We start from the raw sequence: 26343 nt of genomic DNA on the forward strand, positions 1-26343 counted from the left end.
CTCCGTTAGTGGTGAAGGAGTTGGGTAAGGCGAATGCTGGCGATGCTAAGCCGATAGTTGTTGTAGTCTCCCCTCTCGTTGCACTAATGGAGGACCAAGTGAAGGAGGCAGAACAGTTGGGAGTTCGTGCTGGGCAGCTCGGCGTGCATGATGGCCGTGACATTTTGGATGGAAGCTTGAGTCTGGTGTTCGGCAGCCCCGAGTCCTGGCTGCTGAACAACAAATGGCGACGAATGCTAGCCTCAACCATATACCAGGACAATGTTGGGAAAAACGGTCTGTCTAGTTACTGGACCAGATGAAATGAGACGGAGAGGTAATAAAGTCTATCGGCACGAGGACCTTGGATTTATTAAGTAAAGTGGCAACGGTTATACAGAGTCATAAAGCGTGAGAAATCGAATATGTCTAAGTCCCTAATCAGCGCTGATGGTTCGTCCAGAGCTTCGCCTCCGTGGAAGGTCTGCTGCAGAAGAAGGGATGAGTTCCTGTGTGATACACTCTTATGCTGTATCTTCCTCTCGATGAGGTGTGTGCGTTTGAGATGTGTATGGTTCTGTGTGTCTTTGGTTGACCTTGCCTCCCAGGCTCTAGTGTATGCATGTATATCTTCTTGTGTTCTTCCTGACGGGGGAGAGTCTCACAGAGTCTCCTGCTTGTGGCCCTCCCGTTCTGAGGATGAAACGGTGCATTGTCTGAGTGTTTATCATTTGCCGGGAGGAGAGATGGGGCCTTGGTTCTGGCCTTTACCTGACCATGTTCTCATGTGTGTGTTATGTGTTAAAAATTGACTATATTGTAACGTGACTGCCATGTGTTGTGCTCCTCAAGCTAGGGTGGGAGTTAGCTATATTTATAATGTACATGTGATGTGCTCAGCAGGTTATTTTGCCCAACATATCCCCCTCAAGTCGTCGCAAGACGACTTTTACTCATTAGGGGTACGAGGGATAGGACTTCAGCGCGGGACTACCATCATAACACTTTTTAGAAATAACAGAAAGAAGGCAAAAATTATCATAAAACAAACAACCATGAGCATGGGACTAAAATAAGTCGCTGGACCGGGTTTATGGGGAACCACGTGGGAGAAACGCCACCCATGCTTCAGACATGGGTGTGCCATACACACCCCACCTAGGGGGTGGCATCCACCCCGGCCTTACATCGCGAACAGACAATACCAAGTAAAGTGGCAGCAGGTAATACACAAAAAACAAACATACCACAAGCATACAATAATACAAAAAAAAACAAAATATCAAACGATACCCAAAAACAACAACAACCAACAACAAAACTAACACCAAACCCTAAGAATAACAACGAAATGCAACAATAAAACAAACAGTAAACAATAAACAAAAATGCAACAATCACACAAAGACTACACAATAACAATCACAGGAAAGAAATGCAACCATGAAACGTGTCCCTAAATAATATTAATAATAATAGAAAGATATGAGATAGATAACGAATGGCAATCCCCCTCAACCCATCCCCAGATGACCAAACACTAAGGATGTGAGGAGGAGTTAGCTGGTCGTGTAACAATAAGCAATCACACGCATGGGGTATTCGGGGCAGGCCCGGGGCACGGGAACAACTGAAACCACGGAATAGTCCTGAGCGTCATCATGGGCAGGTGGTCGCAAGGCGCCACCTGAGCGTTAAACCCTTTTATTCAACTGCGCTCAGGACCTCATCTGATAAACGGGCAATCAAGGCCCCTGGAATCTCGCCCGTGTGTATCCCCGAGCTCCATCTAGTGGTACAGCGATATAAACAACAACATTTACGTTCCCGGCGTCGGTTGCGTAGACGCGGGCATAGATATGGGAGCGGCTAAAAACAGTGAAGCGTACAGAAGCGAATACAGCCAGGGGCGCCCTCAAGCCTTAAGGGAACGGGCCGCAGCCCCTGGTACCGGAACGCAGATCCCTGGTCCGGGCGACGTGGGCGCATCAGGTGGGAGGGGGGGTGGTGCCGTTGGCGGGGACGGGAATGGGGCAGCCCACCTGGAGAGGTTACTAGCACGTCACAGGCGGGGGTATGGGAAGGGGGGTGTGGTGGTGGGGTTTCAGCATACGGTGGTGGAAACAGGACGCCGGGGCCGTGCACCTGGAGAGGCCACTAGCACTCACGGGTAGGCGTCCGGCTCGGCGGGGACACAGTCGATGGTGGGGGTTGGGAGTGTGTAGGGGAACTCGTACTCAAAGTCAGGGGTTGCAGGGCGAGGGAGGCCATACTCACAGTCAAATTTTTCAGGCACCATCTGGTCGTCCAGGGGAAGCTCGTCCAGGCAATCCAGAAGGGGCATGAGGGGGGGCTGCTTCGGAGTAGGGAGGGGGCTGTTGTTTCTCCTTCTCGAGGGCCGTGGTGATGAGGCGTGAGCAGAGGGTGCGGGCGCAGGGGATGCAGCAACACCCGCAGCAGACCACAATCCCGACGAAGCAAGCCAGGGATGACAGGACGGCCATGAGAAGGCCCTTCCACTTGCCAAACATGTCAGTCATCCATTTCTCCATGGGGTTGTCGACCCCAGAGTCCTCTGCCATCTGGACGGAAAGAGCTCGAAGGCCGGCCAGGGCCCTTGTCACCGACCCGTCAGGGGCCGTGTTGTTGGGATAAAAGTACAACATGTTGTCCTTATCATCCCACACACCCCTCCTTGCTCTGCCAATAGCATATCTATATTTATATAGTCCCTTGACCTTATTCGTGGAAAAATTGACAAACCGTTGCTGATTATAGTATATATTATTTATCCAATTAACATTTTTGTTAATAGTGGACCACCAAAACAGGACTGACTCAAACCCTGCCGAAATTTGATTGCATCATTCTTGGGTAGTTCGTTGGCTCCGGGCGTGTCTGCATCTGGCTCCTCCTCCGGCCCTGGAACTTTGTGTTTCTCTTGCCGGAATTACAAACTTATGTACAACAGTTAGATGTTCAAACATATTTTCCTTAATTCTATTTCTACTTACTCTAATGGAAGTCCCTTTTGGGACCCTCGAATGTTAAGTGAAGGCATGGGTCGACCCTTAAGCATTTAATGCGGGGTTAGATGCGTCGTTCCGTTAGTTTTCATGCGATAACTCATTAGTGTCAGTCGTAGTGCATTAGTCCTTTAATTTAGTACTCTAATTTAATTTTGTTAATCTTTGTCTTAAGCGTCCCATTCCTCTCTCCACCATACCTTGTGGTTTGAGGATTGTAGACACAGACTAGTCTTTATTCGACATGCAAATGTTGAATCACTTGTTTGAGTGTTTTCTGAATAAACACTGCCCTATCGCCTGAGCTAATTTGTGACGGAATTCCAAACCTTGGCATGACTTCTCTAGTCAGAACCTTGATTACCGTAGCCGCACTTTGGTCGTCTGATGGGACTGCTTCTACCCCTCTGTTGAACACTGTTTTTTCAAATATTTCACACTCATTTAGCTGGATGTCAATCATTGTTTGCAAGTATGGTGAAGAAAAACCTTGTTTTCAAAAATGTTCCTAATTCTCCTCAAAACCTCCTCCTCCTTGCGCAATGGTCAAAACCATGCGCATTAAATGATAAGCAAATCTAAGAACGCCGTTGGTGCAACCAACGTCGAAACGTCTAACTTTAAGCATCAGCAAACTGAAACCAATCTTTTGGGAAGGGAAATCGAAACCAGTATGTCCAAATCCAAAGCCCAATATGGGTGGGTTTACCATCAGCCGCCTGAAACCACTCTGTTCCAAAGTCATGCACTAAACCGAAAAAACGTTCATGCGTTAGTGGCCTTCTATACCACAAAGGTAAAATAAAATAAAACGCGACATGCCCCGTTCCAAGACCACCTCTGCTGCCAGAGCTGACATATCTGACTCCTGTTCCCCCTCCACCTTTCATCAGCCGGCTTTTCCTATGATGGTTGCAGTTCGTCACTTCATGTTCAAGTGAGCCAGTGCTCACAGTGACTCTGCCAAGTAATCGTGACTGTGCCTGTTTTAGGTTGTCCCGGGCTTCAAGGTGGGATCTTACCCGTCATTGGCTAACCAGCCTTCCATACTGGCTTAGTGCAGGATGCCGTACCTGGGATACGATCAATCCCCACCTATATGGTGGTATCGATCGCAAAGTGGAGGGATGGAGACAGTCTTCAGCCGCATCTGCCCTATGCAGCGTGTGTGTGCGTAAAAGATACACATCAGGGCAACTATAAAACAAAAGGTAATTTATCAGAGTTAAAATTATTAAAGTGTTGCAGCAGCAGTAGTGGCATTTGAAAGGTAAACCCACTACTTCCGAATCCAATTTGACAACATAGCATGTATGACTCCTTCCCAGCAGATGTGGCGTCAATCCACCTATTGTCCTGAACTAGGGAGATGTGAAAGAAAACAAAATCACAATATTAAAACTTGCATTTTCAATATTGGGCGACATACTTCTGTCTTAACCGTTACTTAAAATCACAATTCTCTTCATAATCCTACCCGATTGCCCTTCACTATCTATTTAAATTGGACGACCTAATTAAACCTTTTATTCTACCTATTGATTGCATTTAGTGTTTTCCACATTTTGATTCACTACTATGCCAAACCCAAACCCTCTACGTTGTCCTTATCTAGTTTATAGCCTGAATTAGAAATTTGGATAACGTTTGATCATACTTATTTGGTCTAATTTTTAAATATTGCCGATTGTTTTTTCAGAGTTGGAGTGGTCCAGCAGGGGGCGCTGTAGTTGGGGAAGGGCAGGGTTGGAGTGGTCCAGTAGGGGGCGCTGTAGTTGGGGAAGGGCAGAGTCGGAGTGGTCCAGTAGGGGGCGGTGTGGTTGGGGAAGGGCAGGGCTGGAGTGGTCCAGTAGGGGGCGCTGTAGTTGGGGAAGGGCAGGGTCAGAGTGGTCCAGTAGGGGGCGCTGTAGTTGGGGAAGGGCAGAGTCGGAGTGGTCCAGTAGGGGGCGGTGTAGTTGGGGAAGGGCAGAGTCGGAGTGGTCCAGTAGGGGGCGCTGTAGTTGGGGAAGGGCAGAGTCGGAGTGGTCCAGTAGGGGGCGCTGTAGTTGGGGAAGGGCAGGGCTGGAGTGGTCCAGATTTGGCGGAGGGGGAGGTGTGGCTTGGGACTGAGTGAGAGAACTCAAAAAATGGCGGCTGTGGTGCTATAACTCTGTGTGACCTGTCTAACACATGAGAGCGGATGAGTGGCTAGGTGGTAACTCTTGTCACTCTTGGAGGAGGAGAAAAGGAGGAAAAAACAGGGGGGGGGGAAGCAAAAAACAACAACAGGGCCTAGAGACGTTATTCAATACATCCAGATATTCCTCATAGCCAATAATCGTTATCTATCTTTATTGATTAATCTGTTTCAACAGGCTAAATCGCCAACCAACGCGACAAAGAGATGTTGTTTAGTATCGTAGTTTATCTATGCGACAGGTCCAGTAGTAATTTTAAAGAAACACAGTAAAAGAGATATCCTTTATCTTTGTCAACTTATCTAGGTCTAGTTTTAACGGGTCAAACGGTAAATTGAAGCAACGCAGTAAAAAAGTTATTTATCATTGTCAATTTATCTAGGTCCGCAGGTTAAGCCATAGACCGAAGCAATACGTCAGAGAGACATTATTCATTATTATCAATCTGTCCATTCTTTCCTTTACCCGTTTCAACGGGCGAAGATAGAGCGGACCACGCATACACCCACTGACTCACTCACAGATCCTCTCTTTCACGCAGACGCACACAGACACACATCAACAGACCTTTCGTTCTGTCTCTCACAGACGCACACAGAAACATATCAACGGACCTCTCATTCTGTCTCTCACAGACGCACACAGAAACATATCAACGGACCTTTTGTTCTGTCTCTCACAGACGCACACAGAAACATATCATCAGACACTGCAAAATAGCGTTGAGCACAACAAAGCAAGCAAGCGCTGCACACATAGCGTTGAGCATAACAAAACAAGGGAACGCTGCACACACACACCCGGGTTATCATTGAATGATTTATTTCTATATTTAGCCGGCTCACAGATACGCTTGTTCTCTTTTTTTTTTTTTTTTTTTTCTCTGGGCCTCTCACACACACACACACACATAGTCTCTCCGTCTCAACCTCTCTCTCACTCGCGCATACACACACTGTCTCTCTGTCTCTCTCTCACCCATGCTCTCCTATTCTTCCACCCACGCTGACTCTCGTTCTCGACTCCATACACACGCACTTGCTCTCTGGTCGTGAAGGTGGGGGTGAGAGGTCTCTGCTATCCCTAGTCTGCGTCAGTTCAGGTGTCTGTCCGTCAGTCCCCGCATATGCAATGAATATATAGCTTACCACATAGAATTATTTAATATACAGACAAAGAAGGGGACTCTAACCCCCCTTTGAGGGACTCCAACCCCCTTAAGACATAGGTGGGGACTCAAACTCCACTCTGGGGGACTCCAACCCCCTTAATACACAGGTGGGGACTCTAACCCTCTTTACACAGGTGGGGACTCTAACCCTCTTTACACAGGTGGGGACTCAAACCCTCTTTACACAGGTGGGGACTCTAACCCTCTTTACACAGGTGGGGACTCTAACCCCACTCTGGTGGGGACTCTAACCCTCTTTACACAGGTGGGGACTCTAACCCTCTTTACACAGGTGGGGACTCTAACCCTCTTTACACAGGTGGGGACTCTAACCCCACTCTGGGGGACTCCAACCCCCTTAAGACATAGGTGGGGACTCTAACCCTCTTGATACACTGGTGGGGACTCCGACCCTCTTGATACACTGGTGGGGACTCTGACCCTCTTGATACACAGGTGGGGACTCTAACCCTCTTTACACAGGTGGGGACTCAAACCCTCTTTACACAGGTGGGGACTCGAACCCTCTTTACACAGGTGGGGACTCGAACCCTCTTGATACACTGGTGCCTTTATTACACATCCATTACTTGGCCATCGGTAGTCTTGTATCACTATGCCCGATTCTTATAGGCCCTATGGTCTCGAGGGTATTCTTTCACCATGCAACGAGCCGATATTCGATGTGTCACGCGTTCAGGGTCAATCGGGTTTATGGGGAAATGCTGGGATGTAGCTCTATTCGTCCCCACGAGATATCCCGTAGCGAACCGCTCTCACAGTCTCACCCCCTAAAGTGATTCCTATATAACTATGCAGAGTTTGGATTTTATCAACAGGTTCTGCCTACCTTTGTTGGGCGCGCGCGAGGTGAGACTGCAGGAATCGGTCCGGTGCTCCGGGGTCCCGAGGTCGTGCCGCTCTCCGTCTCTCGTTTCCCAGTTGCGTGTTCAATTCAGAAAAAATTCACGTCGGAGGTCACCAAATTGTTGGGAAAAACGGTCTGTCTAGTTACTGGACCAGATGAAATGAGACGGAGAGGTAATAAAGTCTATCGGCACGAGGACCTTGGATTTATTAAGTAAAGTGGCAACGGTTATACAGAGTCATAAAGCGTGAGAAATCGAATATGTCTAAGTCCCTAATCAGCGCTGATGGTTCGTCCAGAGCTTCGCCTCCGTGGAAGGTCTGCTGCAGAAGAAGGGATGAGTTCCTGTGTGATACACTCTTATGCTGTATCTTCCTCTCGATGAGGTGTGTGCGTTTGAGATGTGTATGGTTCTGTGTGTCTTTGGTTGACCTTGCCTCCCAGGCTCTAGTGTATGCATGTATATCTTCTTGTGTTCTTCCTGACGGGGGAGAGTCTCACAGAGTCTCCTGCTTGTGGCCCTCCCGTTCTGAGGATGAAACGGTGCATTGTCTGAGTGTTTATCATTTGCCGGGAGGAGAGATGGGGCCTTGGTTCTGGCCTTTACCTGACCATGTTCTCATGTGTGTGTTATGTGTTAAAAATTGACTATATTGTAACGTGACTGCCATGTGTTGTGCTCCTCAAGCTAGGGTGGGAGTTAGCTATATTTATAATGTACATGTGATGTGCTCAGCAGGTTATTTTGCCCAACAACAACCTCATTGGTATCGTCGTAGATGAGGTCCACGTTACGTACAAATGGTGAGTAAGCACTAAATATGGTTAAACAACATAAATAGGGCTGTGTTTGCATACTTCAATGCTTAGGTTAAACAACGTGAGTAGTGCTGTTCTTCCATACTCGATAGCTTAGGCTAATGTTGTACTCCATTTTGTTTCACTCAGGGGCGAGGCTTCCAAAGGCGGGTCGGCATTCCGAGAGAGTTTTGCCTAGCTCGGAGAGCTAAGATCTATAGCCAAGGAGGGTAAGTTGAATGCACTGCCCTTTGTTGCTCCTACCTTACATGTTGTGAAATATCTAATTTGAATGCTATAGTATCGTCAATATTCTGTGTATGGATAATATCTGTTGCAAGGATTAGTTACTGTAATGAAACAGAATTGCGTGATTACTTGGATTAAGTGCATTCATGTTCATAGTGCTGTTCATTAAGTCCTCCCTGCCATAGTATATTAAACAAACACTTGACAACTTGTTGGGTATGTTATAAAATGGGGCAAGTGTTTATCTTGTCATATTTCTACTCTCCCAGGTACACCTGTTTTGGCACTGACTGCCTCCGCTGACATCAAGTCAAGAAGCAGAGTCATCAGACTACTCCATAGAGACAATGCTGTTCAAATCATCGCTAGTCCCAACAAGACAAACATCCGTCTTGGCTTGTGCAAGGTGCCCACTCATCACATGAACTGCCTAGACTGGATAGTGCAACATGCAAAAGACAAGGGCTCAACAATGCTACCGATATTAATTTACTGCCAAAGCCTTAAATCAGTGGGGAGAGTTTTCTCATATTTAAAGGCGGAATTGCAAGGACATGCCTGGGTGGGCTGTGATCCGGACTGTAGAAGTGAGAACCTCCTGATTGGCATGTTCCACAGCAAAACCCTCCCCCGAAACAAGCAGAGAGTGTTGGCTTCTCTGAGGGGGGAAGGGAATTGCTGGATAGTTGTTTCAACAACAGCTTTGGGGATGGGGTTGAATTTTGCTAATGTTTCACACGTGGTAATGTACGGGGCTCCAGGTGACCTAGAGGCGATTTTACAACAGGCGGGCAGGGCTGGAAGGCATGGTCAGCCATCACATGCCATCCTCTACAACACCGGGCAGTACTTCAAGGTGGATGAAGAGGTAAAGAAACTGCTTGCTGTTGGAAAAAACACATGTTTCAGGAAATCTCTCTATGCACATTTTGAAGCAGAACCCAGCCATGTAGAGCCACACCATCTCTGTTGTACATACTGTCAGACTGTTTTCTCTTGTTCATCTGGCACATGTACAGAACCCATGCCCAATTATGAACAGATTGAAGCTGAACCAACTCATCAGAGATCTAGGCATGTGGATGCAAATGACAAGTCTTTAATTGCAGATTTGCTGAATGACTACAGAGATAGTTTAATCAATTCATCCAATCCACTGTACACCTCACATGCAGCCTGCACTGGATTCAGTCAGCAACTGGTGGATGCAGTATTGACCCACTGTCAATACATATTTGACCTGGCATACATTAGTACTAACCTTCCTGTGTTTAGATTGGACCATGCAAAGGAGATTTTAATTATCATCAGTGATGTTTTTGGGGATATTGATGGGGATCTGCAATATGATTCAGAGAGGTATTTAACTGACCCAGATCTCTATTTCAGTAACTACCGTATTGGTCCGAATATAAGACGACCCTGATTATAAGACGACCCCCCGTCGTCTTATAACAGTGAATTAAACACTTGTTATATTAATGACAATAATAATAATGCCAGTAAAGGCCACGGCACTTTCAAGGCAAAATATGTACAGTATGATTCAAAATTAATATCAAGCAATAATCAACATTGGGAACATTTTTAAATAACATAGAAAAATACAGGCCACATATTTAACTAAACTTAACTAAAATTCGCCAAACTTCTCCTCCGATCTCTCTCTATCGCTCACACACATCCTCTGCCCCGCTGTGTTCGCTCTCGCTGTCATCGCTCCCCAGCTTCTCCGCTTCCACCGGCTCCGCCCAAAGCGCGTTTTCTCTGACGTATTCAAAAACTCTCCGGTCAACCTCACTGAAACGGCCACTTTGAGGACCACGGTAGGATTTGCGCTGACTGTTGACGTCTTTGAGACGTTATTTTGGTGCTCGCCATCTTCTTACGTTACTCCGTGACCCCAAACTTCTTGGCAGCTTGGCAGTTGTTACTTGACTCTGCCTTATTGACAACCATTATTTTAAAATTGGCATCATAACTCCTCCGCTGTTGTTGATTGACCTGACCCACTTTTGAGCCACTTGTCTCTAATGGTCAGCCTGTCTTTAAACACCGGTAACGGTCTGGTTGTTAAGGACGCTGGACTACTTCTTCCCGGAACCAATTTCTGGGGCAACCTGCGGCCGCGAATGTGTATTGACATTTAAAGGGAGAGGCGAAGAAGAGAAACTGCGCTCTGAATACTAGACCCCGAATATAAGACGACCCAACTTTTCCAGACCTATTTCGAGGGGAAAAAAGGCTGTCTTATATTCGGACCAATACGGTACTTTGACAATGTTGATGATGATGTTGAAGATGCACTCACGAGCCACGTCAGTAGCTCTGAGTCTGAACAGTGAATTATGTGATGCTTGTGATGTACAGAACACTTCAAACCCCTTTGTGTACTTGTGCAGGAACATGATTGGTGTCAGTTGTATATTGTTTTATATGTGTTTGGTTGTTATTTGTGCAATTCTACAAAACTAAATAAAAGTGTACAAAACACATACTTGTAAGACCCTAATTAAGTTATAAAATAAACGAGACGTACTATGAAAAAGTGTTTTTTTTACTAATTCAACCAAAAAGTACTTGCATAACAATATGAACTATTTACACATTTATACAAATAGGCCTTCTATCCTCCTGACTACCAGGAAAAAAAATATTGTCCGATCACATTTTTTTTTAAATTCCCCAATCTGTGTAAGGTTATTAGAATACTGACAACATTTTTTTTGAAAAAAATGTTTTTATTTTTAAGATATCATGTGTCCACTGCAGTGGACATCGGAACGCCATACATGTGAAATGGAACCTTCATGGCAACTAGTTAATCTCATAGAAAATATCAAAAAGTCAACATGAGAATGAGTTGAACATCCAAATAACTGCTTATCATCACTTTTTTTTTTTTTTTTGTGTCCACAGTGGGCATCGGAACGCCGTACGTGAAACTGAACCTTGATGGCAACCAGTTAGTCCCAAAGAAAATACCAGGGTTTTGCTTATTTGGTATGATGCTTCAAAAAGCAATTCCCCTTCTTGGAAACACAAAGGAATACCTTGCACTTCCTGCACATCACGTATGTTTTGCTCTTGCAGTCGGATCTGCGACACCTTGATGCATGTTTTTCATCCACCATCTCTGGAAGATGGATGGCGCCGTAGTGTCTCAGAGCTGCATTTGGCTGCGGTTTCCACTTTTGACGTGGGGGAGTGTAGTCATCTTCCCTGTCACTTGCAATTCCTGCTTTGGCCCGAGTTATCAAGTCTTCACCAAAGAGAAGTTTGAAGTCAAGGAACTTCAGCGGTTTCTTCCCCAGAAACTGGAAGTCACTCCTATACTGAAGCCAGGAGTTGGTGATTGCCAGGTCAAAAAAGTGGAAAACTGCACGCACTGTCCATTTCCGAGTGCGAGAGGCCATCCTGTAGAAACTCAACATTCGGTCAACCAAGTCCACACCACCCATGTTGGTGTTGTACTCAGCAATTGCCAGTGGCCTTGACACCTGACAACAAACCTTTTGTCTTTCTTGGACCATCTTTTGTGTGTGTCCTGAGGTTCAATGCCATAGGCAGAGGATGCCATGGCAACTGGCTTGTTGTCCAACCACTTTATGACAGCAACTTCAGGGGGGCTTCGTCGGACTACCATCTCTGATGCCCCTCTTCCTTTCTTTTTGAGGGATTTATCCTCTATGATGTTGCACTCCTTTGGCACCCTGTTTTTCATGAGGGTTCCAGTCCCTGTCAGCCCTTTTGCCATCAGGGTGTTGAGGAGGTTGATCGTTGTGAAGTACCTGTCAAAGAACAGGTGGGTTCCTCGGGGAACAGACTCTACCAAATGAAGAACAGTTTGCTCCCCAATACCCTTCCCTTCTGTAACTCTGAAGGTAGTCTTGCCTTGGTAGACCACAAAGTCTAAGACCAGACTGGTTGGTGCGGCCAAGACAAACACCTTCAATCCAGTTGGGTGTGGTTTGCCCGGTACATACTGGCGCACTGGGCATCGACCCGTAAATGGAATCATTTGCTCGTCAATGCACAACTTTCCTGTTCTAGGCAGACTCAGACATCCTTGCCTTACTTTGGTCAAGAGGGGCCTGATTCTCCACAAGAGATCATTTGTTTTTTCATCTTCTGAAACATCAAGGTCGTTGACAATCTTAATGGAATTTCTAAGCTTGTAAAACCGATTTCTGGCCATGGATTCTGCCAGAATTTGAACTCTGGTATTTGAGGCCCAATACATTTGAATGTTTGGATATCCTAGACAGGCCATGTGAATAGAATTTCCAAAGAATGTCTTCAGTTTGTGGCAGACGCCAGGGAGGGGTGGTGATTGAGGGGAGGTATGTGGCAGCATGCTGGCTCCACCCCCAAGCTTTACAGGGACTGCCTCCCTTAACGATGCAAGCCTGAGGTGCATTAGGCAGGAGTGCTTGGGGATAAAAGGGAGCATGCAACCACATGGAGGGGAGCCTACTATGGAGTGCCTCTGCGTGAGCCTCTGCGAACTGTGTGTGGCCAAAGAGTGCAGGAAACCTGAACATTGACAGATTATTTGTGTATCGACCGCTTTGTGTGAGAACCCTCCCGGTGACGACCCCTGGACTACGGACTACGGACTACGGACTCTGGATTACCCTTTTCCCCACCCTGGTGACATTTATTCGTCTCTTTTGAATAAACCACCTTATTGAACTGCTTTCGGTGTGTGTGTGTATCATTTGACTTGGTGGCGTGGAAAGCCCACACCCACTGGCCCGCTACACGTGGTGGAGAATGCGTGCTTGTAGCCAAAACCAAGTCAAATAGATAGACCAACACAGAGACAACAATGGAAGCGTTGATGAAACAGCTAGTGGAAGTGAGCATGGCGCATCAGGCTACGACCCGGGAGCTGGTGGGAGCGCTAGCAGCCGGACATGGCGGCGTGGCTGCAGGCGCTACAGCCCGTCCTGCCCCCAGCAGGTTTCTTTTAAAGCAGACAGAGACTGATGATATAGAGGCATACCTCAATACCTTTGAGAGGACGGCGGTTCGGGAGAATTGGGATCCAGCACAATGGGCCAGCCTACTCGCACCGTTCCTGTCGGGCACAGCACAGAAGGCGTATCAGGACCTGACGGACGATCAGGCGTCTAACTACGAAGGGCTGAAGAAGGAAATACTACGCCGGTATGGATACACGTTGATAAGTAGGTCACAGAGGTTTCATGATTGGACTTATGATGCAACGGCGTCGCCGCGCTCACAAATGCACGATCTAATTAGGTTGGCCAAAGGCTGGCTGACGGCTGCCCCACTGACGCTTATGGCCACAGAGAAGGTGGTCATGGACAAATTCTTGCGTTCCCTCCCATACGAGGCAAAAAAGTTAGCCAGCCAAGCTAACCCGCAGAGCGCAGATCAGTTGGTGGAGTTGGTGGAAGGTCACCAGGCGGCTGTGGAAGTCCTACGTAGTGGACGTCCACTGAGGGGGGAACCCAACCCTCGCCCAAAGGAGCAGGAGCGGGAGCGGATCAGGACGGAGGACCACGGCAGGATCCCGGCCAGGGAGACGCCAAGAGCCAGCCCCCCGAGACGTCGGCCCTTCCTGAACCCAGACAGCAGAAAGTGCTACGAGTGTGGCGAGCCGGGACACATCTCATGGACCTGTCCGAGTCGTGATGTCTCGATGCCGTCGGCATCAGCTGGTGAGTTAACAACCGGGCGTCCCTGCAGATTGCTGACGGTTTGCTGGGGGGAGGAAAGTGGTCCGTCCCCAGTCACTCCGGTGAAGGCCAACGGAAGGGACACGACAGCTATGTTGGATTCCGGGAGTATGGTGACCCTGATCCGACCGGACTTCGCCCGGTCCCCGAGCTTGAGGGACACTGTGGCAGTTACATGCATACACGGGGAGACTAAGAACTACCCCACTACCCTCCTTCACCTACAGACCACAAAGGGGCAATACACAGGACCAGTGGGAGTCGTCCCAAACCTGCCAGTGCCGGTTCTTATTGGGAGGGACTCCCCACTGTTCAGCCAACTGTGGGCCAGTTTGACCGGAGAGGGGAGAGAGCGGGGGAACCTAAAGGAAAGAGGACACCGGAGAAGGGCGAGGGCCGATAAGAGGGAGGTCCGGATGTGTGGCCTACACGAGGTGGACCCACAGGGGTCAACTGAACCTCTATCGGGAAGTGACGCAGGGGACACAGGACAGGAGGCAGGGGAGGCGAGTATGGACAATCTGTTCCCGATGGACCATGAGGCAACGCCAGAGCCTGCCTCATTATCGGGACGGTTCGGAACAGCCCAACTGGAGGATCCCAACCTGACGAGTGCTCTCCAGCAGGTGACCGTGGTGGACGGGAAGGCCATCGAGGGGGTAGGTCTGATCACATACCCTCATTTTGCCATCAAGAACAAGTTGTTGTATCAGGTCGTAAAGAGGAATGATGAATGTGTGGAGTTGTTGTTGGTGCCCCGTCCCTTTGTTCAATCAGTCCTGCAGCTGGCACACTCCCACCTTCTTGGGGCTCATCTAGGGGTGGAGAAGACCCTGGACCGGATCAAGGCAAGATTCCACTGGCCGGGGGTAAAGAGGGCAGTGGAGGATTACTGCCGCAGTTGCCCGGAGTGCCAACAGGTGGCACCAAAACCACATTTCCGTGGCCCATTAATTCCACTACCCATTATTTCAGTTCCTTTCAGCAGGATTGCCATGGACCTGGTGGGACCACTACCCAAGAGCAGCCGGGGGCACCAGTACATCCTGGTGATACTGGATTATGCCACTAGGTACCCCGAAGCCATTCCACTGCGCACCATGGCCTCAAAAGGAATTGCACGTGAGTTGGTCCTGATGTTCTCCCGGGTGGGCATTCCCGAGGAGATCTTGACAGACCAGGGAACCCCGTTCATGTCACGAATCATGAAAGACCTCTGCAAATTAATGCAAATAAAACAGTTGCGCACCTCAGTATATCACCCGCAGACCGATGGACTAGTGGAAAGGTTCAACCGGACCCTGAAGCAGATGTTAAGAAGGTGATGGAGGCGGACGGACGGAATTGGGACCAGCTGCTTCCCTATCTCATGTTCTCGATCAGAGAAGTGCCCCAATCGTCGACCGGCCACTCTCCATTTGAACTCCTCTATGGGAGACGACCCCGGGGGCTGCTGGACATAGCGAAGGAAGCCTGGGAACAGCAACCGTCGCCCCATCAAACCATGGTGGAACACGTGGGAGACATGAGGGACCGGATGGCCACCCTGTGGCCCCTGGTGCGGGAACACATGCAGGAGGCCCAGGTTGCCCAAGCACGGGTCTACAACAGAGGGGCCCAACAGCGAGACTTCCAGCCCGGAGATAAAGTACTGGTACTTGTCCCCACAACAGAGTGTACGTTTCTGGCCCGGTGGAACGGGCCATACGAAGTACTTGAAAAGGTAGGGGAGGTGAATTATAGAGTCCGACAGCCGGGACGAAGGAGGCCGACTCAAATTGACCATGTAAACCTGTTGAAGAAATGGAATGGATGTACTCTGCTCTATTCCTCCAAAGGCTACCAGTGAGACCGGGCCTGCCAAGGTGCCCCTAGGGGAACAGCTGAGCCCAGCACAGAGGCAGGAGCTCATGGAGTTGGTCGACCAGAACCAGGATGTGTTCTCCAGTGAACCGGGCCACACCAATCTGGTACAGCACCACATCATCACATCAGCCCGGGAAAAAGGTGAAATTGAGACCCTACCGCATACCGGAGGCCAGGAGAGAGGCCGTCAGGACCGAGGTAAAGACTATGTTGGAAGCGGGAGTCATTGAGGTCTCAAACAGTGAGTGGTGCAGCCCCATAGTGTTGGTGCCGAAACCGGATGGCACCATCCGCTTCTGCAACGACTTTAGGAAGCTAAATGAGATATCTAAATTTGACGCCTACCCCATGCCCCGAATAGATGAACTCATAGAACGGCTAGGGACCGCCCGGTATATCAGCACGCTCGACCTGACAAAGGGTTATTGGCAGGTACCCTTAGCTCCCGAGGCGCGGGAGAAAACCGCTTTTGCCACTCCTGACGGGCTGTTCCACTACAGGAAGCTACCCTTCGGATTGCACGGGGCCCCGCCCACCTTCCAGAGGTTGATGGACCGGGTACTCCGTCCCCATCGGGGGTACGCGGCCGCCTATATTGACAATATAGTCATCCATGGGAGTGAGTGGGACACTCATGTGAAGCAGGTGAGCGCAGTGTTGCAGGCCTTACGGGAGGCGGGGCTAACGGCTAACCCAAACAAGTGCCAGCTCGGTCTGCAGGAGGCGGAGTACCTGGGCTACACCATTGGGAGGGGATGTGTGAAACCCCAGAGGAAGAAGGTGGAGGCGATACAGGACTGGCCACGGCCCCTGACCAAGAAACAGGTTATTCCCCACTTTGCATCCGTAGCCAGCCCTCTGACAGATGTGACCAGGGACCGGCTGCCCGCCCAAGTCACATGGACCGAGGAGACGGAGAAAGCCTTTCAGGACCTAAAGACCGCACTGTGTTCAGGACCCGTGCTGGTAACCCCGGACTTCAACAAGCCAATGGTGGTGCAGACGGATGCGTCGGAAACAGGGGTGGGGGCAGTGTTGTCACAACTGCATGAAGGTGAGGAACACCCGATTTATTTATATCAGCCGGAAGTTGTTGCCGAGGGAACAAAAATACTCCACGGTGGAGAAGGAGTGTCTTGCCATCAAGTGGGCCCTGGAAACCCTGAAGTACTACCTGTTGGGGCGCCACTTCACCCTGGTCACAGATCATGCACCACTGGTTTGGATGTCAAGGAATAAGGACAGTAACGCCAGGGTCACCCGCTGGTTCCTATCATTACAACCTTTTGCCTTCTCGGTTGTTCACAGGTCCGGGGCAGCCCATGGGAATGCGGATGCCCTATCCAGGAGGGATGCTCTGGGGAGCTGGACCGCCCCTCCCTCCCGGTCGGAGCTGAGGGGGAGGGTGTGTGGCAGACGCCAGGGAGGGGTGGTGATTGAGGGGAGGTATGTGGCAGCATGCTGGCTCCACCCCCAAGCTTTACAGGGACTGCCTCCCTTAACGATGCAAGCCTGAGGTGCATTAGGCAGGAGTGCTTGGGGATAAAAGGGAGCATGCAACCAAATGGAGGGGAGCCTACTATGGAGTGCCTCTGCGTGAGCCTCTGCGAACTGTGTGTGGCCAAAGAGTGCAGGAAACCTGAACATTGACGGATTATTTGTGTATCGACCGCTTTGTGTGAGAACCCTCCCGGTGACGACCCCTGGACTACGGACTACGGACTACGGACTCTGGATTACCCTTTTCCCCACCCTGGTGACATTTATTCGTCTCTTTTGAATAAACCACCTTATTGAACTGCTTTCGGTGTGTGTGTATCATTTGACTTGGTGGCGTGGAAACCCCACACCCACTGGCCCGCTACAAGTTCTTCAGGAGTGGTTTTTAGTGTTGCTCCAGACACAAGGACTTCACGCTGATTTGTGCACAGGGCCATTTCCTCAAACAGTGAGTCATCGATGTACTGCTTAAAATAATCCATTGGGGTCCAGTTTTGGCGTGTCATGGCATCATTGTTGTGAATAATGGGAGGATCATCACGTTGGAATTCGAATCTAAGGAAAGCCAATAAAGGGAGAAAAACAAAATTAAAATGACTCAATTGTTAGAGAAAATAAATTATAATTTTTTTAAATACAAAGTCAATCTGTACTTTGAATTCTTGCTCCACAGTGGACGCTGACTGGACATAGTGGTGGACTTTTCTGTTTGCCCTGCCTGAGTTTCATCCTCAGAGCTCTCTGAATCATCTTTCTCTGCTTCTGGCTCAAACACTGCATCCTGATCTTCTTCATCAGACAACTCAATATCTGAGTTTCCATCAACAATTCGAAGTAAAATTCTCTCTGCTTCTGAAAAAATGACTCCCTTTCTTTTCATTTGAAAAAAAACAAACAAAATGGAAGAAATAACTACAAATGTCCACTACAGAGGACATTTTTTAAACATGTAAATACTATGCTGAAATACATCTAAAATAATTCAGAGAATGTTTTAATGTGTTCTTAAGAGACTTATATAAAATATGCAAACAACATTTCAAGTCAAAATTTGCTAAATAAAAAGTATCATCTTTTCCTTTTCCCATAAAATGTGCTTGGACTGATGGACGCCATTTTCCAGAATGAGGAAGTATTTGTACCAAAGCCCCACCCCCTCACATTTGGTATCATTGAAAAGCCCTAAATGTCCTCTGTAGATAGCAAAAGGAGTTAATGCAGTAGTATGCTATGGGTGGGAGATATTCAGGTTTACAAATGTCCACCACAGAGGACAAATTTGAACTACTGGTAGTCAGGAGGCTATAACAGCTTCAAATGAAATAGTCTGGTAGGACAAGGCTAGGACCATTACAGACCAGGCAGGTAATTGATTAAAGAACAACAGCCCTCCAGTCTTTCAGCCTGCAACGCATCCATCGCCACACGTCATTATAGTTTAGCTTGGACAGAATGTTTCTGTTAAATTTAGGGAATGCAGAGAAGTGTCTTCCCGGTTGCTGGTTGAAAACCTCAGTGTTCCTTAATACCTGAAGCACCATTAAAATGTTGTTTTTTAGATCTGCTGCATGGTGGATGCCACTAGGCCGGGATAGCTGCAGCTCTCCGTCTGTTGTATCCATCAGGGTTTTTAATAAACCAACAGACCTGCTGACCCTGTCAGCTGTTTTCTCTGCAAGGTTGGTGCCTTTATTCCTCAAAAACAATTTCAGGAAGTTGTTGAGGTGCTTGAGGTGCAGATCAAGAGGAACATTTTTCCCTTTCCCGCCGCTACTATTCCAGAATCGGTTCCAGGTTACATCATGTTTAACCCTAGTGGACATTGTTGCATTGACTTGTACAGTCAAGAGGAAAGTGCTGCAGGCATAATTAGTGTGCCCGTAAGCCTTGTAAATCAGTAGTGCCACCTTGTACAGCCTTATCAAGCGCTCCCCATCTCCCTCTTTCACTGCATCCAACATATCGAATAGCAGAAATCCAAAGCTAAGCCTGGCCTCAGTATGCTGTTTTTTGTGGTCAATCAGACCAGAGGAAGCCGGCTCAACAACTGGCATAGATGCCACCACAAAACTGTGGACTTTCTCTTCGTGGGTCTCTCTGGCTTTTCGATAAATGAAAACTTTCTTGCAACCTGGCTCACGACAAGGGAGCTTCTCCTTCTCAGTGCGTTGGGCTGTTGCCGCTTCAGTAACGCCAGCTGTCAGGTCAGCAATGTCTGTAGACATTAAAAACTTGTCAACGACCTCTGCCACAGAGTCATGGAGCCAGGTCCTCTTCTGTTCTGCAGAGCCTTGCTGGATGTGGTCTGGTACTAAGCCGTCTGGAGTAGCTGTGAGAAAACAAAAAATATATATATGTAAAAATTGTATTCATACATTGTACCTTATGCCAAGAAAAGGTCATGTTTGATTCCTTGATTTTAATCCTTTCAACACAATGTAGCAGATACAGACCTGTGACATCATCCAAATGAAAATGTTCCATTGCTGCCGCAAGGAAAAGTGCTGTCGTGTCAATCTGCACAAACTGTTTGTAAGCGTTGTACGCAGCATGTGGGCCTTTCTTCGCATTGCTGCACCTGTAAATCACATAGCAGTTATTTAAATGGCTGCATAAAACATCTGCTTGTGAAATTATATTCATAGTTCATAAATTCATGATGGTGTGTGTTTGTTAGTAGTACCAATCAGTGTTGGGCAAGTTACTTCAAAAGAGTAATGCATTATTTATTACTTGTTACTGTCATTTCAAAGTAATTAGTTACATTGCAATATTACTGTCTTTGAATTGTACGGCATTACACGACTTTTACCAAAATAACAGGAAATATGGATTTGTTGTTCTCAATAGATCTTCCTGTGTTCAATGCAGCTCATTACACTGCAGGAGGTGATGTGGTATGGCATAATGACTGAGCTAGGCTTAAGGCTAACAAAAGTACAATATAATGGTCGCAGTTATGGTACAATACATGGCTCATGGTACAATACATTTCATAATAGAAATACTGTAACTTTAGGTATTCATATTGAAATCAATAGAGCTAGAGCCTACTAGGGAAGACGAAAAAAAAAAAACACATTGAGCCCCCTTTTCTACTACAACCAGGTTGTAGTCTTTTCGCTCTGTTCTAGCCCTACTGTTGATATGGAGAACCAAGCTAAAAGACTACAACCAGCCTCCCTGGACTCTGCTGCTGCCGTGATCTTCTCCTCTAGCAGTAAGAGGAAGTAAAACATTTGCGCAGATTTTTTTCTCCTCTGTGAATCTCACAGTTATTGTATAAAAACACACAAGTTAATTTCGGGTTTAAAACTTATTTCTGGGTTAGTCGGGTTAGGGTTAGCCAAGTAAAATATTACCTTTTTTTGTTGGGATTAACGCGTTACTTTTGTAACGCGTTACTCCCAACACTGGTACCAATGACCCACTTTTCCCTTAAATCCCCAATGGAAAGCAGCCGAATTCATGGTGGCTGTGCTTTCTTGGTAACATGCACACAGTTCATAAGTCCACGCCAACTTCATGGTTGGCGAAGATACTCTTTAGGGGAAGAAATGTAGAGAGAAAATAATTATACAATAAGATACATACACAGTAATGAATGTCAATATGACATTAATCTGAAAACAAATGGTTTCTGATGTTTAGTGATTGATTACCTCAAGAGATTCATGTTGGCGTGGAGTGTGCCATGGTCTTTGGCAGATTCTTCACTAAAGAAGATCTGATGATATATCTGTAATGCATATCAAAAACATCATGTTTGAACCAGTCCTTAGAAAACATCATTACTTCTCTATGCCTTGGAAGGCAGTGTATTGTAATCATAAAAAAATCAACATTATGTGCTTTTTGTAAATAGAATTTGTGTATCAGGGTGCATGTAGTTAATGATTACAATACCGACCTCAAAGAGATTTCGAATTGCGTGCCAGTCTTCATATTTGACACAGAGGCCTTCCAGGCGGTCCTCCTCTGTCTCCCCATCAGCAAACGCCAACTGGATATTCCGGGAATTCGCTCGGTGCAAGAAGCTACTTCCGTTCTACTTCCGCTCCCTCGATTGTGATGCTCAGTACTTCCGGCACGATGGCGATGTTTTTCACCAGATGTCAGCGCTACAAAGCAGTGCGGGGGGACTTGCCAGACCCAGATGTCCTGAAGGTCGACGAGGCATACCAGGACTTCATGGCAGACCTTGCACCATTAATCACCACGCTCTCCATAAGTCCTGGTGTCCCCCTCGTCAATTCCACTTTTGGGAGCGTTCAAGATGGAAGCCCTATTTCTTATCAGCACCCTGTGCCAGTGAGTAGGGTCATCATCCACCACCCAGACGCACCCTCTCCACCCCCACTGCCATTACATGGTCACAGGCTGGACCCAAGCACATGTTCCTTTGTGTGCACTCACCAACAACAATGTAATGCAATGGCGCTTACCATCAATTTCGACATGGCAAGATCCATTGAGAGGGCCACAAGGGAACAGAGTGGTAGCGCAGAATGGCACAGCCTGAGGAAGATGAGGCTCACCTCCTCAAGGTTCCGGGAGGTGTGCCATGTCAGAGGTCACAGCTCTGCTGAGAACCTTGCCGAACGTATCCGCAAAGGTGGGGTTCAGACAGCTCTGATGAAGAGGGGGCTTGCACTGGAGCCAGTAGCTATTCAGGAGTATGCCCACATTAAAAACATCAGCTACTGGCCATCAGGATTTGTCATCCATCCAGATGCTCCCTGGCTCGGTTCTTCTCCAGATGGGGTCGTTTTTGATCCCACGGAGGCACCACCATTTGGGCTGGTGGAGGTGAAGTGTCCTAACGTGAAGAGCTACGTGGACTGCGGGTACCTGCGCATGCAGAATGGCGCCCTCCGTCTGAAGCCAAGCCACAGCTACTACTGGCAGGTGCAAGGCCAGCTGCTTATCACAGGGATGCAGTGGTGTGATTTTGTGGTTTTTGCAGAGGATGATGTTCTTGTGCAAAGAATTTATAAAGATGCTGAGGTTGCCAGGGTCATAAGGGAGAGGGGGGATTATTTATTTTTCTATCATTTCTTAATCTGATCTTTTTTAAATGAATGTTTCATTCAGAGACCATACCTTTCGAACTGATTGAAATGAGAGTGTAAAACTATGTGGATTGTTGATATAGGATCATTGAAAAAGTGTTGTTCAATCTTTCCTTATTAAATTCTACATATTCTAGTGTCATCTATGATGCATCTGGTTTTCATTTCAAGTCCTTTAAAACCCAAAGCTAATGTACATACAGTGGCAAACACAGTGACAGCAAATACAAAACACAAAATTGGCCTGTCTCAGTTTAAAGCTCACCCACCGCGACAAGGTGCAGACCATTCGGGTGAGAACACGGGACAAGACATACGTGACAATACAAACAGACGTAACGCAGCACAACATAAAACATTTACTTCATTTACTAGTTGCCCATGCCTTCACTAAAGGCCCATTCTGGTAGTTGACCAGGAAGCAGGCCACACTGAACAGTTCATCGATGTTCCCACATAGATAGTGGTATGGCCTTGTCAAACAGTTTGCAAACTCAGGTGGCAGGTGAGCTCTCACTACCTCTGGAGGAACCCAAAGGCGCTTGCTTCCCAGCAGGCAGTACAGGAAGTGGGTCCATGTAGTGATGATACGACCTGCTGTTGTGCGGTGGATGTTGAACCTCTCTGCAAGGCCCCTCAGAGGAAAACCCACTGACAGGTACATCAGGAACAGCAGAAACTCGTCAATGGGTCTCAGTTTCTGTTGAGACATACCAACTAGGGCCCGACCGATATTGATTTTTGAGTGCCGATGCCGATGCAGATTATTTTCAGAGAAAAATTACGATTACGATTTAATCGGCCGATTAAAAAATAAAAAATAAAAGCCTATAAAACGTAGTTTTTGATACCTTAAATATACTTTAAACACTTTTGACTAATATGTGAATTGAATGCAGAACCTTTGAGTGTTTTAGAATACATTTACAGTCAAAAATGAGTGTAATGTAAAATGTAAAATAAATAACTAACTCCCAATGTGCTGCGCTCGTGAGCAGTGACAAACACGTGCGTGCTGAGCAGTATGGTCTCACCGTTACGAGTCTACAATATAACAAATTAACATGGCCTGGGACCTAAAGAAAAACAGGCACAACATGCTCAAACAACGCGTCTTGTGTACATTGGTGAGGTGAGCGCGCAGCTGCCTGAGCGAGCGTGCTTTCATGTTGTACGGTAAAATTCAATCTCCTCTTTTTTACTCCAGCTAAAGTTGTTAGTTAGCAAGGCGAGTAGGAGCGCAATCGGCAGGATACTAAGCGCAATAACATTTCTTAAAAAAAATAAAATAAATAATAATAAGTTGTAATCGGCGTCTTTTTGGCCGATGTTGATTATTTTCAAAAAGGCTATAATCGGCCGATTAAATCGGCAGGCCGATTAATCGGTCGGGCCCTAATACCAACAAAAACATAAAACATAAAAACATATCAACAAAAACATACCAACAATAAACCTACCGTTGTCCTGATGCTGGCAGAGGCTGTCTTGGCGCTGGTTGTGCGAATCATTTTGTGGGTCACAGCAGGTTCAATTAGTCTCCAAAATGCCATGAAACTTCTGTAGGAGGCAAACCTGGTGTAAAAGCGCACGTCCTCATCTGATGCAGACAGACGCTCTATTCCAAAACGCTGACGAAGATTGAGATCCTCCACCTGCTGTTGAAGCTCCCTGATCTGACGACGTAGAGCTTCGTTTTCGTCTGACAAATTACTTGCCCTCGCTCCTGTTTGGGGGACGACAGTAATAATGATCAGGAGCCATTCCAGTCTCCATCTCCGAGTCCGAGTCTGGCTCTGGGGGGGGACTCTCGGCCCGCGGACGCCGTTCCCACACACTCGGTCTGGGCGCAGGTAGCTGGTATCCGTTCCAAGAAAATAAAACTGGTATGGCTCCCTTCTTCACCCTCCTTCGTCCACTGACAGTCACATCAATATCAGTCTGCTTAAAATGTCGACTACAGACCCGGGTGTGCTTGGTCGGCATGAAGTCATCCCTCCGGATTTTCTGCTTCCACTCAGCCCGTACCGCAGCGTCAACGGGGAATGAATGGAAGCTAACTGTTTTGTTGTACTTCGATGAACAGGTACACAACGGCACACAGCAATGACGTACAGTGTTTCCCACCTGTTGAAAGCTAAGTCGCTTCCCTTGGATTTTAAAAAGGCTCATTGTGAAACTGAAAAACGAACTAATTCGCTCTCTGGCTGTTTTCGTGGTCGCTGTCAAATCTGGATGTTTAGACCGGAAGACCGGAAGTGCTCAGCATCCTATACAGATCATTTCCGCCAACGGTCGCCATATTGTGCACAGAGCGAATTGGCCTCTGTCAGTCCGTCACCCCCGATCAAAATCTTTTCAAGCCCATCAGGACATCTTGGCACATACCTAGAGAGGACTTACAGTTAGAATATCAATTTAAACACAATTTAAACACAATCCGTCCATTTCTCTTACATGGGTTTAGACTATTCCCAGACTTGATTTCCCCTAGCGCTTTCAGCCAATGGTCTAATTCATGTATGGGAAACTGTCCCAGGGTACACAAAGTAATTATTGATCTGCATGATATTTACTCCTTTTGAAGGTGCTGGAGCACATCCACCAGGTCGGCAGTTTGTGTTTCGTCCTTGAATAGAAGTCCAATTGGATACTACAAAAGTGTAATATTACAATTATGTGTCAGTGTGTGAAACACTTAAAGCATGAATAAGTGCATTACATCTGCAACTTGCACTGTGAATTTACAAATTTATTTGTTTCATTTGATATTTAAAAGGACATGAAACTTACATGAGTGGATGGCTGGGCCATTTCTTCAGAGAACTGGTGGGGGATGTGTTGAACAACCACACTGGAGAGGGTCTTGAATGATTCAAAATAAGCTGTCAGGACTCGGCTCCCCAAAACAACGAATTCCCGACGCATACTGGCTTGTGTGTCTGGTCCAGGAAGTGAATTCCCGAGATCATAGTCAATCAAAGAATTTGTCGGTTTCAACTTGTCAAGGTGTAGTGAGTTGATTCTGTTGATGACACACATGTGGTGGATCCAGTGAATTGACTTGTTGGTCTGGCTGGTGGACTGATGATGCGTCTGAACGTAAAAGTCCAGGTTGTCGAATATGATGGAATATGTTTGAGGTGCAGGTGACAATGGAGCAACACCCAAATCGGCCATGTCCAAGTCTGACAATGTACTGAATGTAAAGTCATCAGCGGCGTCCACCTCCTTGCTTGGTTGAACAGTGGTCTCTGTGGTAGTGAAGAAATAAAAGAAAATTTGTAATTATAGTATATATATATATATATAAAAAATGCATCCCTCCAATGTTTACCTAAAGGTTAAGTTAAACAAACTCAACTGATAAGGACAGATCTTTAAGGCTTCTTTGAATAATCCCCTCTTGTTCATCTGTGCCTGGCTGATTCAGGAATGACTCCAAGTCCCGTTTTAAGGACATCACTGAAAGCATGCAGTCTTGGGCCATTTCATGCTGTTTGCTAACTGCATTGGAGTGTACAGTAGAGATGCCCAGTTTGGCCAGTCGCTGGAAAACAGACTTTTTTGCCCCACCATACAATAATACTGAATTTATGTAGTATGATAGGGCTGACAAACGTTTTTCTTTTCCTCTCAAAGCCACTGAGGCTGCAGCACAAATGTGAGGGAGAGAGTCGTTTGTGATTTTAGAAATAATGCTGAACAGGAACGGGGACAGTCGCTTCAGGTCATCATGTAACTCTTGAAATGAAAATGATTTCATGTCTAGAGCACTTGTCCTCCACAGCATAAAAAGGTTCTGTAGTTTACACAGGGTCACACATTCAGCCTCCACTACATCCAACACACTGGCTTGTAAATGGTCCATTGTCTCTTTATGTCTGGAAATGAGATGGGCAGCTCTGTTAAAATTCCTTTTTGCCAAA

General features: G+C 47.1%; 2 protein-coding genes and 1 long non-coding RNA gene across 3 annotated transcripts; 1 reads left to right on the forward strand and 2 right to left on the reverse strand.

Moving 5' to 3' along the window:
• Window positions 1-7976: 7976 nt before the first annotated feature.
• On the forward strand, window positions 7977-10678 carry LOC132467567 (uncharacterized). Its single transcript, XM_060064920.1, has 3 exons — window positions 7977-8025; window positions 8170-9665; window positions 10671-10678. Exons 2-3 carry the CDS (start codon window positions 8690-8692, stop codon window positions 10676-10678), a joined length of 984 nt encoding a protein of 327 aa, XP_059920903.1. The 5' UTR covers window positions 7977-8025; window positions 8170-8689.
• A 7972-nt stretch (window positions 10679-18650) lies between these two features.
• On the reverse strand, window positions 18651-21360 carry LOC132468356 (uncharacterized). Its single transcript, XM_060066084.1, has 3 exons — window positions 21005-21360; window positions 19796-20885; window positions 18651-19671 (listed from the first exon to the last, which is right to left on the reverse strand). The coding sequence occupies exons 2-3, from the start codon at window positions 19983-19985 to the stop codon at window positions 18716-18718; spliced, it is 1146 nt and encodes a 381-aa protein (XP_059922067.1). The 5' UTR covers window positions 19986-20885; window positions 21005-21360; the 3' UTR covers window positions 18651-18715.
• A 3370-nt stretch (window positions 21361-24730) lies between these two features.
• LOC132468320 (uncharacterized) lies at window positions 24731-25568 on the reverse strand. The gene is made up of 3 exons (XR_009528205.1): window positions 25208-25568; window positions 24991-25067; window positions 24731-24802 (listed from the first exon to the last, which is right to left on the reverse strand). It is a non-coding gene; the product is annotated as an uncharacterized LOC132468320 (long non-coding RNA).
• Window positions 25569-26343: the final 775 nt, after the last annotated feature.

Source organism: Gadus macrocephalus, chromosome 11 (genome assembly GCF_031168955.1).
Source record: "Gadus macrocephalus chromosome 11, ASM3116895v1".
NCBI classification, from domain to species: Eukaryota; Metazoa; Chordata; class Actinopteri; order Gadiformes; family Gadidae; genus Gadus; species Gadus macrocephalus.

What these genes read in the sequence shown, in the direction of transcription:
- LOC132467567 (XM_060064920.1), top strand. Translation starts at nt 8,690, where the DNA reads ATGAACTGCCTAGACTGGATAGTGCAACATGCAAAAGACAAGGGCTCA.
- LOC132468356 (XM_060066084.1), bottom strand. Translation starts at nt 19,985, where the DNA reads ATGAATATAATTTCACAAGCAGATGTTTTATGCAGCCATTTAAATAAC. An exon ending in TCATTTGGATGATGTCACAG is followed by an intron (nt 19,672 to 19,795) that starts GTCTGTATCTGC and finishes GTTTTCTCACAG; the next exon opens with CTACTCCAGACGGCTTAGTA.